At 49.5% G+C, this 20,288-nt stretch overlaps 2 protein-coding genes across 2 annotated transcripts; both read right to left on the minus strand.

Moving 5' to 3' along the window:
* Nucleotides 1–455: 455 nt before the first annotated feature.
* On the minus strand, nt 456–8,464 carry LOC144123300 (uncharacterized). The gene has a single exon (XM_077656153.1). The coding sequence runs from the start codon at nt 7,096–7,098 to the stop codon at nt 5,284–5,286; it is 1,815 nt and encodes a 604-aa protein (XP_077512279.1). The 5' UTR covers nt 7,099–8,464; the 3' UTR covers nt 456–5,283.
* Nucleotides 8,465–13,063: 4,599 nt separating this feature from the next.
* LOC144123301 (uncharacterized) lies at nt 13,064–19,466 on the minus strand. Its single transcript, XM_077656155.1, has 9 exons — nt 19,361–19,466; nt 18,475–19,275; nt 17,916–18,028; nt 17,219–17,462; nt 16,722–16,877; nt 16,561–16,630; nt 14,617–14,663; nt 14,456–14,537; nt 13,064–13,406 (listed from the first exon to the last, which is right to left on the minus strand). The coding sequence occupies exons 1-9, from the start codon at nt 19,413–19,415 to the stop codon at nt 13,163–13,165; spliced, it is 1,812 nt and encodes a 603-aa protein (XP_077512281.1). The 5' UTR covers nt 19,416–19,466; the 3' UTR covers nt 13,064–13,162.
* Nucleotides 19,467–20,288: the final 822 nt, after the last annotated feature.

Consider the following 20,288-nt stretch of genomic DNA (forward strand, 5'->3'; position numbering starts at 1 on the left):
GGCGTTGAACCCTATAAAGCAAACCAATACCGCTGCGTGCGGCGAAGCCAACCTAACGAAAGCCTTGAACGCGTGGCGTGCTTCGCGCACCTTAATTTTAATGAGCCACTATTCCATTTATAATGTACTGGTAACAAGATTAGATATCTTACAATAGGCAGTAACTAGTTCCAAAGAACCGACCACTGCGGCTTCGATGCTAAGCAGGTTAGGATATCGACGCCTAGCGGCCGGTGCGCTGCCAGCTCGCCGGCGGGCGGCACACCACTGCAAGAACCGCGTCACTAGCGTGGGGGCAATGTATTCTTGCTTCTAGGTCATAGATAAGCTTATCTAGTGCCACATTTTATGTTTTAACGCGATAGCGTTAAAGGCCCCGTTGGGCAGAAAATCCGGTGTCGGCGTTGTGAGCTATAAATAGGGTGGCATAGGGGGGCATAGGCAGCCACCCCCCCGAGAAGCAACCTACGTGGGCTACTTAGCTAGGTCACGCGACCTTGCGGCGACATCACAACCTGCTCACCGGGTTGTGACTTCGTGAGCCAACTATATCACCCTAAATCAATGGTCGAGGTTGCTCGGGAAGACCAACTTGGGTCGCACAAGACCCGCCGGTGGCAGCACCCTCCATCCAAGGGCGGTGACGCATCCCTTATCCGCTGCACCATTGCTGAAGGCGTGGTATGAGGACTCACAGCGATATATGAATGTTAAGTATAGAGAACGATTCGGCATATATGGGCGTAACTCATTTGCGCTATCGCGTCATATATCCTTAAGGCGGAGAAAATTTTCGAGTTATCGATATATTCGCGAACTATGTGGTAGTCCTTTTCGAGTGCAATATATCCGGGTTTCACTGTATTAGTAAAAGATATTCGATTCGGTTCACATTCGATTTGGTTTTAATGCGATAACATTAGGAGGGCCGTGAAGGCGAAAACTGTCTGGCGGCGTATGCGCAGGCGTCTGTGTGAGGCCTCCACCTGCCATGTGGTGCTTAGGGAGATTTGCCTCTCTCCATTTTTCATTTGCCAACCGTCCGCTCTCCCTCTTCCCCTGTCCACATTCAACCCTTTAACCAGCGCAGATCAACAATATTGTTGACCCTCTATAGGCAGCCACAAAACGCGTGTCCCTAAACTTTAGAACACGTTTGTCTAGATTTAGCCTTTTTATGAACTAGGCTCTGGAATAAATTTGTATGAGTTACTAATAGATGGCGAGGTCAAGTTGAGCCATGTGGACATGTCAGCCATGTGTTGGGCCGGTTGAGCCCTGAATTGCAGTCTCCGTGCTCGCCACATTGGGTAATTCTGGCTTCAAGAAGGGAAAATATTCCAAGGTAAGGTCGGCGATGATTTTATTTATTTGTAGAGGAGTTTCTAAACGTGGCGCATGCAGAAGCGCATAACCTGTTTTGCAACAGAAGCGGCAGTGAAGGACAATACGCGTAGTTTACAAAATTGTCGAGCTGCCAAGATAAGGTACGAAATTACGATCAGTGATGTGCAGTCGGCTGTTTTGTTTGCGTGTCCACAGCTGGTTTGAACGTGATACAACAAACGTAAAGGTACATACAAAGAAAATGTAGCGCAGGATTAGCTCTGCCTTACTGCTGGCTTGTGAGCTGTTTAATATCACTTTTCATTTTTTGGGTCAGGGTCTGTGGCAGGAATCTGAGTACTCGCGTTCATGTAAAGGTGGAATGATCACCGCGGAACGTTCGCTTGTCATCACTTCATATTTTTGTTTTCTTTTGCCGACAAATAGCGTTTCTTGTAGCTGTGGAAACAACGCTGTTTTATGGAGCACGGAGGAAGGATAAAGGCGTCGCGCTTGTGCCGCTACATCCGAGCGACTCGGAGCTGGACTCCAGTGATGACGACGCTTCTAATGAAGCCGGACGAGGTGAACCGTGCCAGGAAAGTTTGAACGCGCAATGCAGTCTTTCAGATGACCTTGAGATTACTCCAAGTTGGCCGCCGCAGTGGCTGAGTGGTTATGGAGCTCGGCTGCCGGCCCGAAAGACGCGGGTTCAATCCCGGCCGCGGTGGTTGAATTTCGATGGAGGCGAAATTCTAGAGGCCCGTGTGCTGTGCGATGTCAGTGCACGTTAAAGAACCCCAGGTGGTCGAAATTTCCGGAGCCCTCCACTACGGCGTCCCTCATAGTCTGAGTCGCTTCGGGACGTTAAACTCCCATTAACCATTACTCCAAGTTGTAACACACATCGAAGATGCCCCTCAGTTAACCAATCTAGACTTCTTAGAACGAAAGCGAAGAAAGCAACTCGTGTCCTCGTCCCTGCACACGACGAACCAGACGACGCGGAGGTTTGTGAAGCAAAGAAATGCCGCGAGAAGCCAGGAGTTTGGAAAAAAGGGGACATCCCCAACCTACACCTCCCAGAAAAGGTTCATGCATCACCGCAAAATGTGCGCACCCCGTGCGTACACATATTTCAAGTCATTATTCACGGATGAGCTGGTGGAGCACATAAACTTGCCAAACAAATCTGTACTCAATCAACTGCAAGGAAAAAGTGAACGCATCGCCAGAAGAGATTCGACGCTTCCTCGGCCTTCTGGTGCTCATAAATTTCCATCTTTTGAAGACTACCGGTCGCTGGAGGGGCGATTTCCGCCAGTCACTGATGTCATGCTATTGAAGAGGTTACAGGCGCTGATGCGGTATGCCCACTTCGTGGATAACCGCAGTTATGTTCCGGATGGTGATCGGTTCTTCAAAGTCGGACCACTCTTGAAAATCCCGGCAGATGGCAATCAAAGCATCGACCAGGTAGAGTCACGACCAGGTCATGGTTGCCTACAAGGGCACACGTGCCGGGAGCCTGCGACAGTACGCCGCGAACAAGCCTGATAAGAGGGGCTTCCAGCTGTCCTGTCGGTCAAGCTCAAATGGAATAATTCGCGACCTTATCAAGGATCAAGCTCATTCTACAACTTGCCCGCAGACTTGACTGATGAAGGGCTCCTTCTGGGTGCAAAAATCGTCGTGACGCTCTCCAACACCGTCGAGGATCGTCACACCAAAGCAGTGTTTTTTTTTTTACGGCTTACTAACGATTTAATACACGTAATGAAGACCAGGTTTTGGATTTACTGCGTGGGCACAGTTCGCGGAAACACACCAGGCGGAGCAAATATGATATCCTAAAAAGTGACAAGGAACTGTCAAAGTAAGAGCGTGGGTCTGTTGACTTCTGCTCATCAGACGGGGTGATAACTGTGAAACGACACAACAAATGCGTGACCCTTCTCAGCGACGCTCATGGTGCGGAGACGCTTGGCACAATACAAAGATACAGTAGTGCACGCAAGGCAAAGTGCCCGTGAGCCGCCCAGCAGTAGCGAAAGAGTACAACCAGCACATGGGCGACATTGACATTTGCGATATGCTGGTGCACCTGTACAAGACCCCGGCCAAATCACACAGATGGCATCTACCTCTTTTTGGATATGCAACTGACGTTCGCATCGCAAATGCCAGGCTCGCATACAAGATGGACCGCGAAACATTAGGAGAGAACGCGATGCCACTGAAGACTTTCCGCGTGTCGGTGGGAAATTCACTCAAGTCAGCTATGCAGGTGATGAGCCCTCGTATTGTGGGAGAACCGCCTTTGCGCAGCCTGCAGACAGGGACTACGGTGCGAAAGCATGCCCTGCCCACGGATGACTCCAGGTACGACGGTATAAGTCACTGGCCGGTGGCCGCCAGCGACCACCACCAAAAGTTACGTTCAACACAACAGGCCAGGGGCCGCTGTGCTCTCTGCCATAAAGGTGTGTCAAGTTTCAAGTGCACCAAATGTGACGTCTTTTTGTGCCTGAAAAGCGGCAACAACTGTTTTTTTCCAGTAGCACATCAAGTAGGATTGACTGACTCACGCACGTTGACCTTTGTTCAAACGCATTCCCATTTTTTTTTTGGCTGCACATTTAGACTAACAACACAAATTAAAACCAAGAAAAAAATTATTGCACTGCTCATTCTTATCTTGCCAGTTAAAGGAGAGGGGAAGACGTCGGACAAAGAATGAGTCAGCAAAATGAAAACGACTAAGAAAATGAGTTGGACAACAGGAGGCCTACGTGCAAAATATACAGCCTCCCGAAGAACTCTCTGTGCGAAAATGAGGCCTGTGGGAACTATTTCTTCCTGCATTGGTCGGGTATAGCAAATTTGTTCCCACAAGCCTCACCGGTGGCTGTGTTTGAAACAGCCACCTTCGCAGGGCAGTGGCGCATCGCTTAACCGCTGAGCTACTGCGCCGGGATTGGAATGACAGCCATCCAATGCAAACGACGCCAACGAGGAAGCTGAAGATAGCCCGGACTGTACCGTTGGATGGACGGGGTGCACGCTATTCGTATTTCGTCTGTTCGCCCATATATAGGGTTTAATAGAACAGTTGGGACCCGGTTTAAGTGCCTTCGAGACTGGTTTAGTAGCTGTGAGGTGGCCTAGGCGGCATAAATAATAGATTTATTTGGTCTTACGTGAATAAAAGCGTCCGCATGTGCTTTCCCTCATGGAATACCTCAGGTGTTTTCGGTTAGGGCGTACTCCCGCTTTGCGTGTAGTTTTCCAGCGGTCCAGCGAGGTGTGTCTTCGGGTTGCACTTGATACAATATAGTACTGGCTTGAAGATCAATATGAAAATGAGAAAAAGACAGGAATGATGCTCGGAAACACGCGTATTTGTTCACCATTAATACATTTACGCTGTTGCTACTCGCATGCGCTAGGCGCTGACTGGGGCCCGTGTCATAGTGAGCGGGCACATGGATTGCCTGGAGGCGTATCAAGGCCGGCACTGCACCCCGCAGCTTTCTGACACCGAAATGGAAGATGCAGCTGGCGCCGGCAAATCGGGGCAAATCCACTGGCGATAATTACCGTTTGATAGACCGCCGACCTCAATGGCAATAATTGGTCAGAGGGGACTAATGGGGGCATTTTTGAGTTGTAACACAAACATCGCCAGCGAAAAATCGCGTCGTTAACTTGAGAAAACCTCCTGTTATAACTTTCTCTCCCTCTATTTCTATCTCTCTCAAAAAAGGGCGATATTGCACGTCTGAGTAAACGAAGCGAGCACCCATGAAACCAAACGCACGCCCATTTATTACTGTTTTACAAACAGCGGACAGGCGGCAGTTCTATGCAGATGCGTTTGCGACTTTTGTCTCGGCTGATTTTGCGCACAGAATAAACAAAGCGAGTCAGTGGGAGGGTAACATCTGTTCATGTCCTTTATTTACATAGGTTGTGGTGGCAAGAGTACGTAGCCTTCCAAGCAACTTCTGCAAGCAAGAACAGCGTAGCCAATCCTAAACCATAAGCTCCGATGAGCAGACAGGCCTTGAGGTCGCTGAACGCCAACGTTTGGTCTCCTGATTCTATAGGTTGCTCGTTCTGAGCGGCCTTGTACCTCTTCGCGTGCTGGTCAAGTTCCAGTTCCCTCTGAAAGAGGCCACATTCGAAAGCTTGGACAATGGTCTCCGCCACGGCTTCCCTGTACATCGAGTTCGACCTGATCGACGGGCCAGTCAGATAGGGAGACAGCTTTTGCGGCAGTGGCGCATAACCGTTCTGGTACAGCTGTGTCACGTACCCTTCGTGAGCCCCAATGCCGGGCGAGTGCAGCAGGTACACGACGTCTGTGGCACTCAGGCGCTGGACCTTGTCTTCGGCCGATACGCAGTCGTCTCGCTTCCGTCTGACGGGCGAAAACGTGCGAAGGCTGAACGATATGCTGTCTCCGGCGTACGTGAGCCTGCAGCTGATGAAACCCTGCTGACTAACGTCGCGCTCGCTGGTGAACTCAAGCGGTCGGCCGTCAAGCGGAGCTTCGCGCAGCAGAGACGTGAGGGACGCCCTGAAGCCCGTGCTCATCACGACTGCGCTCAGAGCCCATAGGCCCACGACAAGGCGTGCTGTCGTGCGCTTCCTCAGGGCCGCCGGAAGTTGGCAGCTCTGCTGCAGCAGCAGCGGCACTAACACGTAGATAACGCCGGCTCCATCGAAGTGGGCTCCGTCGCGAAGATGCCAGCTCCGACGTGCCTGCAAAAGCAGCCGCAGAGTGGCGCCACACACCAGCGTGGTCGACATCAGGGCCATCCAGACGCGCCAGCTGAACGGGAGGAAGATCACGACCTCCTTCGGCAGAGGGTGTCGTCGCCTGACGAAGACCGAGTATGCGAACGAGTCGTAGTAAACGGGAACCACGACCTGCGGGACTTGGACCACGTTCCTGACCTCCGGGACCGGATTGTGGACTATCGTGCTCACGCTGTGCATGAAAAAGGCCTCGGCCAGGTGCCGCTTGCTTTCACTGGAATTATCTATCGGGATGGTGGTCAGGATGGCTCCCTTGTGGCGGAGCGCGTCTAACAGCAGCGGGAACGTGGGGTGCTCGCAGATGTAAGGACGTAGACAGTAGACCTGAAGCTCGCGCCCCGAAAGAGGCACCTGTTTGGTTTGCATCAGCGGCTCTCCCGCGCGCAGGGCGCTCGAGTCGCACGAAATACATTTTGTTTCTTGCCCCACGGTCAGAAGCGTCTGGTTTTCTCTGAAGGTCACGTTGTAGTAGGCGCCCTTTTCGAACCCGGTGCTTATCGTCAGGTGATGATAGTACATCTGCGCGTTCTCGTAGAATTCGTCCGAGAAGATCGTCACGTGATGGCTGTACTGCCGTATGAAGGTGTTGGCTACTTCTATCCACCGCTTTCCGCAAAATAGGATCACCGCCTTGGCAAAGACTGCGTACGGTTCATCGCAAAACCTTTTACCCACTTCGCAGAAACCCATTTTAGTGGTGAAGAGACGAGAGGTGGAAAGGAGACGCTTCAGAAACGTGGCGACGTCATCGAGGATTCCGCTGTGCTCAGTGATGCACGAACGAGACATACCGACGTCCACCGGAGCACCCTTGTACGAAAGTTGGTCGATGAATCGGCTGAAGATGGGGTCCGTCAGCACATTTCTCCATTCCGACTCCAAAGTTCTCACGTTTTGTACAGAAAGCGTTAAAATAAGCGCTAAAACGAGTGACGAAACTTGAAACATCTTCAGTGGTACTCAACTCTCGTATAGTCCACTCCTGTAGGCTCTCGCACTCCCCTGTCCATTTAGCAGACACCTTCACGCGTGGCGGCTCACGACGGACTGCATGCCTAACAAAACGTGCTACCTGAGTCGTTTCCTTAAGTGAAATCTGCGAGCACTGAAACAGCTTGCTTGTGCGGGAAGAACATCAAGTCAAACACTCCGGAATCTATATAAGCTCGATGCCTGGCTTCCGCACGGGCAGCCAAGTCAACGTCACTCATCGTTTGGGCTCGTGCAAAAACAGTTATTGCGCAAAACAAAAAGCATCCTTCTTGCTGCACACGAAATGAATCCCTTTTGCTGCCTGCATGCGTGAAGTGCACTGAAACTGCACTTACGCATGGGCCCATTCGCCGCACGGAACGCATTAGGAAAATTGCATGCGTTGCATTAAGAAAAACGAAATAGTACCAAGTTATCCGAAATCGATGCCCCGTCCAGTGGTTTAATGAAAGATCGTTGGAGGTGAACACTTTGCGTCGCGTAAGAAAAATAAATATTGTTAATGTACAATAAATTTTTGACCATGATAGCTTTATGTTAATTATGAATGAGGAAAATTATTATCTCACATTGGAACTACTAATCATCATCAGCCTGACTACACCCACTGAAGGGCAAACGCCTCTCCCATGTCTCTCCAGATAACTCTGTCGGGGGCAACGATGGCGTAGAGGCAGAGCATCTGTCTCGCGTAGAAGAGGACCGGGGCTCGAATCCCGGCGCCGCGCAGTTCTCCACAGGATTTGAAAAATAAAAATAAAAAACTCCGCGTGTCGATGGAATCGCAATACCACGCATGGGGTGGGGCCAGAACCCACAGCGCTCTCCCTCATCAGAGCGGGGTTTATTTACTCTGGTGCAGCACTTCGCCACAACTCTCAATGCCCAAACGAAAGGAAAATACTACGCGTGCAAAAAAAAGAATAGTTAATATGGAAAGTGCGGATTTGTTCCCACCTACAAAGCGGAAGGGCCAGACATTGAGGAATAGTGCTATTTGTTCGACGTACTCGTGAAACACGGAGAATTTTTGATTTGATTATCGCGTGCGGGGTAACGCAAGCCTGTTGCCACGGCGACTTGAAGTGAGCGAAGCTTCGGCTCACTGCAATCATTCTTGCTCCTACACTTACCGGTGGCGCCCTCACGCCTTGTAGACTGTGAGGATACTCGCAGTTTCTTAATTAAAAAAAATGGCCGTGGTTTAGCTCTGGTTAGGCCTGGAGTGACGCGATAGCTACAGCTGGCCGAGCGGAACTCGCTCAGTCGAATTGCAAAGCCAGTCTTTCGCCGCTCCGTTTCGCTGGGCGTTCCTTCTTCATCTTCGTCTGTGGACGTGGAATCACTCTCTCCCCCTCTCCACTCCCCCCCCCCCCCCTCACTCGGCTTCGCCGCCGTCAGCTGCTCCGCACCACGTGACAAACCACGTGACCAGCCACGGCTTCGCCACGGAGCTCAAGGGGTGCCATGCTGAAGGCTTGAAATGCTAGCGTAATGTAGCTATCGCTACAAAACAGGCAGCCACTGGTTAATGGAAACTCTGGCGCAGTTTGTTGTCCTGGAACACCGCACGAAGCCGTCGAATAAAACGGCGGGACGAATAAAAAGTAATTCATTTTTTTTCTTTTTCAATTGATTCTTGCTAGAGATATTCTCCGTAGGACCCTATAGAATCGTGTGTTAACAAAATCTTCGACGAAGCGAGATTCATGGGCTCTTCAAGCATTTTAGAGTCTTACCTATCCAGTGTCACACTGAAAAACACCTGCGATAGTACTCTGCGTTTGACCACCTGTGAGCGGAATAAGCAGAAAAAATTAAAAAAATATGTGGCTGCCGGAAAAAGATGAACTCGCGGCGATGGCTCAGTGGCATTGGCGTTCGACTACTGATCTTAATTGGCGGGATCAAATGGCGGCCGCTATGTCTGCGTTTCGATGGAAGCCAGATGCGAAAACGCTCGCGTGCTGTGCGACGCCAACGCACGTTAAAGAACTCCACGTTGTCGAAATTAATCCGGAGCCCTCCACTTCCTCATATCTGTTGTCTCGCTTCGGAGCGATGAACCCCGCGTACCACATAGCACACAACAGATAAATAGAGATAAAACTTCACGGAGTCATAAGTAGGATGCTGTAGAATCTGAGCATAAGCAGAGATTAGGATGCTGGTTCACTGTGCCACGGCGCCAATCGGCGAAAGTGCCACAGGTGTTGCCTGATATAAATATTACCTTCAACTATGTTTAACCAAGCCAAGTACACGCGTGTTCTGTGGTTTCCTTTATTTCTGCTTATTTATTGCTCTGTGTCGTGTTGGGGCCCACCATAGCAATAAAAGTTTTGATGCTGTCGCACTGGAATGCTCATAGGGAAAAAATTGTGCCGTCGGTCGTAAAGTTCTCTCCCATTGGCTGAAGGGAAGGAGGTAACCAGACCAGAACTGACATCACTTCCGGTAAAAGTACCAACAACTTGCATTGATATCGCATTCTCATTACGTAAGATAATTAGGTGTTCCTGTAAATTTCTTGCTTTCTTTTTTCCTAAACAATCCTGCACGTATGGTTATGGCACATGATTTCTGTAAATCATCTCGGGCTCACTGTTTTACCTTTGCGCATCGCCACTGCGACAGACTAGCTAGTGGGAAGAAGTCACTTGGGCTGCTCCCGTGCCTCTTAAACATTGGTAGAATAGACAAGGGTTGATCATGTATCGTCATTTTGGAATAGTGCAGGAAAAGAGGTGCGAGTTTGGCGACTGTTTCTCAGCCTCTTGATCCCCCCCGCCCCCCCCCCCCCCCCCGCCCCCTCCCGTTTCCTCTCGGTTTTCGATCGCGTGATATCACCGCTCGAGTCACTGTTGGCGACTGTCACGAATATCTGCAGGCATACGACACCGAGTTGTACAGATAACATGACAATGTCTCTGGCTCTGCAGATGGATTCCATGCACGACTACGCAAAACAACACGTGTACGTGAAATGTTGTGTATGCGTATCTTTATATCTGGTATTTTTGTGCTACAAAAACCAAATAAATTCATCAGAAATTTCAGCACCGTCATCATTCGGTAGTTTAAAAGGGCTTGTCAGCGTAAGACCAGTTGTACGTGGCGGGCTACGGCTATAATGCACGTGCGGAAGCTGACTGTTGAATGTGTCGACGCCAGAATTAAATTACGTTAACTTGCAGTGAAATGGTTGTTTAAATTATAAGACAAAAAGGCCGCTATCTGTTTTGTGCCACTATTCGATGTAGGCCTATGATGTTACTTTACTCTTTAACTAGAATAATAAACAAACATCTCCTAGTACAGTGTGCCGTCACCTCTAGCGCTGGCATCGCAAGGATGACGACGTGTACAGAACGTGAACTGTGGAACGTCCAATCCACTCTGGCAGAGCCGACGTATTCTCAGATGGTCACCGCCGCTCATCGCATCTGAAGTCTTCGTCAATAAATGCGAGCGCGCGCATCCTCACAAAAGCAAGATTGGCTTTGCCGCAATATAGCTGTATGTGCGGGGGTGCACCCTTTACATTGTGAAAGTCCGAGCAGGACGGCATCGAAAATAGCCAACAGTAGTGGTTGAGCTTTACTAGAACTCGCTAGGCTTACATTTGACGTTAACTAAATGCGTAATGAGAGCAAAAGTAGAGCAATAACTGAGGAAACTGCGGTAATTACTGCGCTGTTGGGCTTCAGGCTGAAGCGAACCCAAAATGTTTTCTAAAACCTTTGTATATAGTTCATGCAAAGCCAAGGGTCATGGAATTGATTGTCAACTAATTGCCCCAATTCTTTTTTCAACGCAATAAATGTACTTTGCATTCCTACATGTCATATTAACATATGAGTCATGCTACAACCTTATAGTCGCAATTTAACTCCGGTTTTAATAATTTTCATTCTACAGCTCAACGTATGACATCACAATCCTGTCGACCAATCCTGAAATAGTGCGACAATGCACACGGCTTTCCCTTTGAACGTCCGCTCTAACGCTGTCACGTCAAAATTATCACTGTGCGCATTGACCCTTTGCCCTTCCCCGTGACGCATATGCGCTGTTATTGCAGTAGACTGTCAGTGGCGTCAAGAAGGTGCTCACCATTCTCATTCTTCGAATTCAAGAGGCGAGAATATCTGGAAGGCATGTGTACACGCAATGCGCAGAGACATATGGCATCCAGCAGCCACAGTCATGATTTGCAGAGTTCACTTCGTAAGTGATGGTCAAAGTTCCTTGGTTTAGGAGAAGTTAAGGTTGACCCTTCTCAAGTGCACGCAGCTTTGTGATGGCAAAAAGACCACATCGCCCTCCACTTCCAGTCAGAGATCACGGAGCCCGCGGTTGATTCAAGTGGTGAGAAAAAAATTATACATTTAAGTCCAAAGTTCTGAACAATGAATACGTCTTTTGCTGTGAAAGGTACGTCAACAAATATACAAAAAGCGAAAAACAAAATCCTACTTGAAGAAATACTGCTTGGAGTTCTCAGTGTAGCAAGTTTAACAAAAACGCCCGATTCTCGACCCACCGGTAAGAAAAGGTTCATCGCGTGAAATTTTCTCATCGTATTCGCCAACACAGGTAGTCCGTTCTTGTTGCAGGAGTACCCGGAACTGGCGCCGAACTGATTCCGGATCAAGATGAGCAATTCTGACGGTGGGGATGAAAAGGGAGCGATGTTCCAAATGCAATATCGTCTCGCTAAAGAGGCTGTTGCGATGTTTCCTACGTGTTAACGGACGGCAAACAAATGTGCGCTAGTTGCCCGCGCACTCTACCGTTAACATGCTGTAGGTGCTTCGTTTTGGCGTTCTTCGCATTGCGAAAGTCTCGAGAGCCAATTGAAGCCCACTGTGCACCAGCTCCGAAAGGTAATCCTAGAACCCAAATATTTTTCAAATTTTTTTTTCATACACATAAATTTTTCGGGCAGATTTAACGAGTAATTGTCCACACTAATACATGAAGTCTGTTACGCTTTCTTGTGCGAATGGAGATGCTCACTACTCGTAATACGAAGCGAACGGCCATCTGCCAGATGCTTGTTTTAAACAGTTTTGGAAAAAACTTCTTTCGGGTAGCCAAGCTATGGTGGGCTTACCGAAAAAAAAAAATGCTTTGCTCATCGCCTCCAGGTCGAAGAGTGCTGTACTTACTTCACATACTGCCAAGACATCACGCTGTCTACAGGGGGGAGGTGTCATTACTAGGGTTTTTCTTTGCTTATAAAACGTATTATTTTATTATTTTGACATAAGAGATCTTGTTCACTGGATCTTAGTGCTGGCTTTGAACAAACTTTTTTCCTTCTCGATTTTAAAACTCCCAAGATGAGATTGCAGCCCTACACATGCCCGCGTAGCGCTTCATGTCAGCATCTTGCATCAGCCTATAGCTGCGCACATCAGTATTTCAGTGACATTAGTGGTGGGGACGTCAGCACATCAAGAATTTGTACAATCGATTGATGTTCACCGACATCAGAACGTGATCTCAAGGAACAAATGTTCGTGAGTGTTCAACAAACTTTTGTTTCTTGAGCGCTGGCATAAAAAAAAGCTACAGATAATGTTTACTACATTCGAATCAGTGCAGAATTATGGATTGGTGCTATGTAGAAGACTACGGCGCGCGGGCACTGCCGCGGGACGGAGCGCTCGCAGCGGCTAGGCCAGCTGCGAACAGACAACGATTTTGCTCGTTAGTACCCACCGGATGAGTGCATGCGCACTGAAGATCCGGTACCTTCGTGCTCAAAGCATGTCGAGCGGTTAACTTGAAGCGGAATGTGTCACGTTTCACTGAAGCAGTGCGCACAGTCTGCAGTTTTCTTTATTGCTGCGATTGCACTCGCAGAAACCAAAGAGGTGAGAGACCTTCCGCTCTAACGAAAGGGCTCGAGGGAGATGTTACATTAGTGCCTTAAAACCGCGGCATGCGCTTAAAACGGAAAATTAGAAATCTAAAAACAGGCGTCGCTCCGCGCACGGTTTCCTTAGTTCTACTTGGATGTGACGGAGACTGTCACGTGGCAGAGGTTCTCTTCTAGACAGCGGCCGAATGCGGAGCGGTGGCTCTTGACGCTGTTGGGCGAGGCGCAGGCAGGGGAGCGGGGGACTCCGGTGGTGGGCGGCAACACTGCGTTCTCAGCCAGCTTCAAGTCGAGCGGCCACTTGGACGAACCCCTCTTGGCGGGCTCAACAATGAGCATGCGGCACACCTGGTTGCTGCAGTGCTGGAGGCGCCTGCGAGGTTTAGGTGGCAAATGACAGATTCGGATGGGTGGTGTACCACCTATCGCACAAGTTCTCGGGTCAGTGCTGTCATGGCACACCCAGAGTCAAATGCGTTCGTTTGGCAAAACGACTGTTTTGGTATGTTGACGCGAGCTCGAAAGCGGAATTCCTGCTCGACAGTTTTGACTGCAAAACGAGCCAGTCCGCGATAACTGCGTCACGGTGATCGATAATCACTCTAGTAGTGCGTCCCTTGTCCTGTGGACTATTTCCATGGATGATACATTGTAATGAACACAGTGTGTGAAGAAAGAATGAACGAGATGACAGTGCCTCGAAAAATTAAACTAGCCGATTACCTTTACGATTAAAACAGGCGAATAGCACCCAGCCTTGTCAGTGCGGTGGCTCGACATCCAAAAGTAACGTTGTAAGATGCATACCAGAGATACCCGAATGGTCTCTTGCACCGCAGTGACCTCGACCACAGCCACATTTAAACAGTGAGTTTTCTTTCCGGCACTTGGCTGTTGACATCGTCCTAGATACGCAGTTTTCCCGCAAGCGGCCATAATCCGTCGCGCCTTCGTTTAATTAGGTTGCTGAAAAATGACGTGCTAAAAGTGCATCCTCTTCAGACCTTCCGGCCTTTTCGAGGTAGCAGTTGGGGTACTAAGAACGCGGAGAAAAAAAATGCCGAACGCGATTATGGGCTCTGCTTGCTTTAGAACAGCCTGTCGGGGCCAGATATACCAAAAGTAATGCGCAAAACGTCGCTATTGGACCTTTGTGCTCTTTCTGGGTCGTAGAGGATACCGGCCATTTTACTGCAACCACGTAGTTTAAATATGCTCCTCCTATCACATGTCGGATTCTGAAGAGTCTAGAGACTGCCATTTTAGATAGCTGGTTCATGCGCCGAAGTAAGGCTGCCTTGGCTGTAGGGAAAGGCGCTTCGTCCACTCAGTATTCAGTGACGAAGACTAATGAACAATTTGAGACGCAGCATTGGGTATCCGACTGGTACACGCAAAACTCGGCGCAATCGAGCGACCTACCCTTTCCTCCAGTACTTGTGGAACGCGACTCCGACGGCTGTAAGAAGCACCGCTGCCACGACCACTACGATGATAATGATTCCTGACGGAGAAGGAAAAGGTTTAACGGTTATAAGAGACGCTATATATAATCGTATACGCTGGTGCTTCAGAAAACTTACGTTTCATTTGGAACTGGCATTTGTTTCCGACGTACCAGTCGCGGCATCTGGTAAAAGAAAGTTCAGCAACATGTTATCCAAGTGATACGGAAACAACTACGTCAACATTCGTACGCAGGGAATGAGCAGGAATGAGGGTACGATCGTCGACCGACTAGAGGGCGCTATATACACTCAGCGAAAGAAAATTGTCATTCACACTTGCTTCCCCTCTAACAGCCTGCATTTCACAACGACATTTTGTAACGGTCAGTCAGGTCCACTTATATTCTAGCGTTGCGAGAAATCGGCTTATGTAATTGTACGCAGTCACACGAAGCGAATGAAAAGTACAGGAAATCTTAGAGACTTGTACTCCTTTCATTCACATAAAGGCTACGAGGGAACGTCTACTTCAATCAAGGTCTGATGAATAAGAAGATACATCGCACGGCCAGCTTTTATCGAGCCTGCATTCAGCCACTGAATCTAACTGTTGCGCATCTTTATGAGCATTCGTAAAGAAGTGGGCCGTGACCGTAGCAGCTGCACTAAATTGGAAATGTTATAAAAGTCTAACAATATCAGCAAGTCCTGCCGCTGCTCCCTCTGCTCAGCTAAAGCTATCTATGCCGGCGCAGTCAACAGTTCTGGCAGTAGGATCATTAAAGTATCAACTGGTATCGCCATGTAGGCACAATTGCCTACCAAAAAAAAAAAGAACCTTTGCATTTGAACATTCAACCGGATTAATTTCGTGAAGTGACAAGTAAACTGTGCTGGGCTCTGGCAGACTCGGTAGAATTCAACATTACTCCGAAAAAAAAAAAAAGCGAGAGCTAGCTAGAAAAAAAGACCGTGTTCTAGAAAGGAGTTTTTTTTTTAAGGTGTCACGAAATTTTTGTAAGCAGTCTGTTTCTAAGTTAGTTTAGAGGATCATGGGCATAAATTAATGCTATAACGGTGAAACCAAAGCTCGTCTGTGGTGCCCTGGAATTAGGACAGTCAGCGATAGAGATTCTCATCCAGGCTAACGGTCTGGAGTCTTCCTATACATAGTTAACTGCGAAAAAAAAACGCTAAGGTTAAAAGGAAATTCGGCATTCTCTTAAGATGGAAAACGGGTGGTCCTGTCAGATTAGAACAGCACATATTTCTAAGGCGTAAAGCTTCTTGGCGGATGCCGAGGAAAGTACGCCTTCACTTTTCCAAGCTACCATCGGTGACCTGCCGCCAGGTCACGTAAACCAGTTATCCTTAATTAAGCGTAGAGTTTAGAGTACTTAGCTGGTTACGAACGCCGGTACCGCTTATATTGAGTTTACATAAACGGCATGCCAAGTTGTAATTCAACAGACATTCAATTAAATCGTGTGCTCTGGTGGTGGGACTGTCGCACTAATTCGCCAAGCTTGGTACCCTCCACACGCATATCTGAGCACGCCCTAGCAGTAAGAAAACAAGCAGGTACCTTTCATCCCTCTTAAACGGGGCGCGATACAGCAGCTGCGTATTTCTGCTGTTCGAGTCTTGCTCTATCGCCGTTTCTGCTCTGCCCTTTATACTATTTTTTTTTTGCTTTTCTCATTTATGCTTCACGCCAAGGAAGTTTTGTTGAACTACGTTCTAAGAAGGCAGCGCTAGTGTTGCTGCGTTAACACGAGCGCGTGGAGCTTTAGTAATTTGTGCAGTAATTTAGACTGAATCGAAACTTGAATAATGAAACGCAAACTGCTCTCCCGGCAGCACAACCGCTATGGCCTGCTGTTCAGGACAAGGTCGTGGGTTCTATCCAGGTTGTGGCGACCGTGTTTCAATGGGGCCTAGTTTCAATAAAACTAGGCGTGTGTTGATATATACCTAGGTAATAAGAATTAATCCGAACTCGTCCATTGTACGCCGTACTAGGAGCTGTCCCGAAAAGTGAGAACAACCGCAGTTTTGCTATATACGAGATCTACTCACTCGCATTCTACTCCAAAGCCAACACTCTTGCACGTTCCGTTGTTGTGGCAGTGACCGGGCTCGCATATGGCTGCATGCAGAGAGAGAAAGACGTGATCGTCACCTGTTCCTGCTGGCAGGAAGGTGTGCGCAAAGTTTCGATTTCTTCGCTTTCCACTCACAGAAGCAGAGCTCCCCGGGGTGGTGTCCCGTGTCGGGGGACACATCCTCGAATCCCGGAAGACAGCGGCAGCTCATGCCGTAGTCCTGCTTCCGGTACATGCAGATGGCGTACGGGCTACAGTAATTGGAGTCGCGGTCATCGCAGGGGTTGACAGCTGCAGTGAATGGAACCGGTGATAATTGTGACTCTCGCCCACCACTGACTGACGACGAACCGCCACTGCACCACACCACAGGAAACATACCCATGTCATTTTCGTTAGCAGGATCGTTTTCTAGGTGAAACCTCAGCGACGAAGCCATGTAAAAAGAATTCATCTTTCGCCCAATAGTCGCCACGGTTAAACTGTAGGTTAAACTAATTCTGCAGTACTAAAGGTTGCGCCAGCGTGTATGTGCGAACGAGATATTCTTTATAGGCCACCAGGGAGTGCCAAACTTGAAAGTAATCTGGAGCGTTCGTGTAGCGAGGCTGCAACGTTCGATTCATACTTGCCTACGTCAGCTGCCACGGTCTTCATATTCCGAGTCCTCAAGAACGATTCGGTCGACTTGTAGTCTTCGATGGCCGCCCTAAACTCCCGGTGGAGGGCACCGGAGACGTTTGCGGACAACTTGTGGACTAAGGACGACGTCACCACGAGCCTACAGCGGACGAGCAGCCCAGGACGGAAGCCAGTGACTTCGATGTCAATGACAGCCTTCGATAGTAACGGGGAGTACCGCACCAGACCCCACATCTGCGAAAGAACAGCAAGCATGTAGTAAGCCGCCAGCACAGTCGGCAGAGAGATGCTGCCTGGCATGGGCTATTCACGATAAACATACTGGAAAGCTTGCGGCGGGTGCAGAGATTGGAAGAGGCAGGAAGGACACGATGAAAGTATGCTGAAAGAACCTAAGGCAACTTTACGAGCAAGAACAGGACAGCAGGCGACTGATACGAAGGATAGTGTAAAAGAAGGAACATTTTATTGTCTTATTTGCTGCGACAAGCTCTAGGAGCCCCATGTGCGCTGCATCAGGGTCGAACACTGCGGTCAGGAAGCCAGGCTAGACAGAGCGACAGTGGTCGTTGTTTCAGTGTGGTTGAAGGAGGAAGACTCCGTTCGGTAAAACTTCAAGAACGCCTGGTCCTCGGGCTCGTAGCTGGCGAGGGGAGGGAAGGCCAAGGGCTCGGCCTCTTCCCTTACCAGGTGGTGTGCGGCAGACTCGTACGCCTTGAATTCCTGAGACTTTTTGTCTGCGACCTCCTGGACGTAGGAGTGTTCCGGGAGCTCCAGGGACACCAACAGCGGAAGCTTTCCTGCGTTGGCGAGAGGTGTGTCGGGGACAAGGTCGAAGGCAGTCGAGAAACAGGACGCGCTTGGCAATAGCATTAGTAAGGGACCGTACAGCTGGTTTTGGCGAGGGAGCGGTAGATTCGTTTCACAATTTGGAGATGAAACAGTGGTTGCAAACTAACCGAAAGGCCAGCGGTATGGCACAAAACCAGCAGCAATAGTCTAAGGGAACGGGCTCGAGGTTAAATGAGGTGAAGATTGCTGGGCAGAACGCATGAGGAGCAGTAAATAAGCACACACCGCGGGTTCCTGAAGAGAGCATTGTCGAGTTTGAAGATGCTACACATGTTAGTTTTAACGGGAATCAAGATTGCCTGAAGTAATGGAATGTCGATTTTCGGGAAAGGCAAACAGATCGATGGACAAGGCTAAGGAGCGGCATCGCGATTGATGCAGAGACAGCGCTTACGTTCGCACACAAGCGTCTCCGGGTTCCTGAAGAAGGCCCGGCCGCAGCCGCAGACGCTCTTCATGTGCCTCATGACGCAGCGCTCGTTAAGCTCCTTGTAGCAGAACCTGGCCGCGATGCAGTAGCGTTCTTTGCTCATGTTGTAGCCGCTGGGAGGTTGCATCACCGGAGCGTCGACGCTCGGAGTCGAAGCAAGAAGCTGAACGCCGTCAGGTGTTGTGGCGGCGTCGTGGTCGAACGTGTCAAGTTCCGGGAAGAGGCTGGAAACGAACGAGAGGTCGTCTGTCTCGGAACCAGGGTTTGACGTCTCCGTCACTGTTGGGGCCACATCTGCGGTGGAACTCGATTCTACGCGGCTTGTGGACGCTCCGGAAGTGTGAACAGCGAGAGTCGTGCTGTCGACGAATGCATCGGCTGTAACCACGATCTTCGAAGCCGGCGTTGCGGTGCGGTCTTCGAAAGGAGCGGTCGCGCTGATCATCGAAGAGCGGAGATCACCTCCGACCAGGCCTTCGACCTTTGGTAGCACGAACGTTTCAGCGAAAGCGAGCCCCTGCGGCTCCCGCGTAATCTCGGGCTGCGACGTAGTAATAACCCCTGCAGTAGGCGTTGGAGAGATCAGCGCTGCTGGCTTGCGTTCGGTCGGTTCTGCTGGTTGTTTCGTCGTGACTTGGAATGAGGTGGACGGCTCCGGGACTCCTGAAGACTCGTCGAAACCGGTTGCGGTCACTCCCGATCTTGTCGCCGTTGTGTTGTAAACCGAAGTCGTTGTTGCAGAAACATTCTGGCCTGTGGCGACGGCTGGAAGAAAAAGGCAGAATGAACATGGTACAGTAAAAAATATTACGGCTATGGCGGATGACACTGTAGCGGAGAATACGCCCACCTGTGAAAGCAGCCACAAGCAGCCAAAGCATCGCGTCCATACACAGAAGAGACATAACCGCACCCGTTCAGAAAGTTACACTAGTAAGACACTGGCGCGCGCTTGCCTGGCCAGTCGCTCTTCTGCCATGCACCTTCCGCGACGCCGCCTTCTTGTAGCGATTTGGCGCGTGACGTCAGCTGCGTGAAATGTTTGGGATTCGTGGATCAAGTTTAAATAGGCTTGCTATCCTGTACCTCCCAGTTCTCTTCCCACTAGTTTTATCATAACGGTTCGAAACTGCTCCGTCATTCTTCTATCGTACTATATTAACATCGCGACTGCGCAGTGGTCACGCTATCAAGAAAAAAAAAGGGGGCGTTCTTTAAAACAGGAGATGTTATATGGCTGGGTGCGCAGAGTTTAACGCGGGTTCGTGGTTACATAGACATTGGAAGCGTATGGGTCTGTTCAACCATGTCCGACGATTTCGAAATCATAACTTTATTTGAGCACATTCGTGCCAGATAAGTCATTTATGATGTTCGAAAACAGATATCACTGATCTTGTCGACGCCTTGAGTAGCAGTAGAATGAAACGCTTTTATATCAATGTAGGTTGCTGGGCGAGTTGGTGACTGGGCATTGTGAAAAAAAAAACCGCGCAAAAAGCAAGACGCAAGAAAGAACAGGCATACACGAGCACTGGATGCATTTGTTCGCTGCAGTCATTCACGCTGGCGCTCTGAGTCCTCAAGTGCGTATGAGTGTTCTTCCCTTCACGTCCGCCCTCTCCGAGGTTACTGAACGCCAGCACAGGAGCCCTTAATTAAGAATGCCACCTTCAGGTTGTGCCGATTACACCAGGTGCAGGCAGGTGTCCAGACGCAAATGGCACTTGTGAAGTCTGCTGCTTTTCCGGAGTCACTTTTTCGGACTGTTGTGGAGG

The sequence above is a fragment of the Amblyomma americanum genome, chromosome 3 (genome assembly GCF_052857255.1).
Source record: "Amblyomma americanum isolate KBUSLIRL-KWMA chromosome 3, ASM5285725v1, whole genome shotgun sequence".
Lineage (NCBI taxonomy): Eukaryota > Metazoa > Arthropoda > Arachnida > Ixodida > Ixodidae > Amblyomma > Amblyomma americanum.

Coding starts and splice junctions, on each gene's coding strand:
- LOC144123300 (XM_077656153.1), bottom strand. CDS start 7,098: ATGTTTCAAGTTTCGTCACTCGTTTTAGCGCTTATTTTAACGCTTTCT.
- LOC144123301 (XM_077656155.1), bottom strand. CDS start 19,415: ATGTCTCTTCTGTGTATGGACGCGATGCTTTGGCTGCTTGTGGCTGCT. Junction 17,463..17,915: donor AGTCTGCCGCACACCACCTG/GTAAGGGAAGAG, acceptor GTTCTTTCGCAG/ATGTGGGGTCTGGTGCGGTA. Junction 14,538..14,616: donor ATGCCAGTTCCAAATGAAAC/GTAAGTTTTCTG, acceptor CTTCTCCGTCAG/GAATCATTATCATCGTAGTG.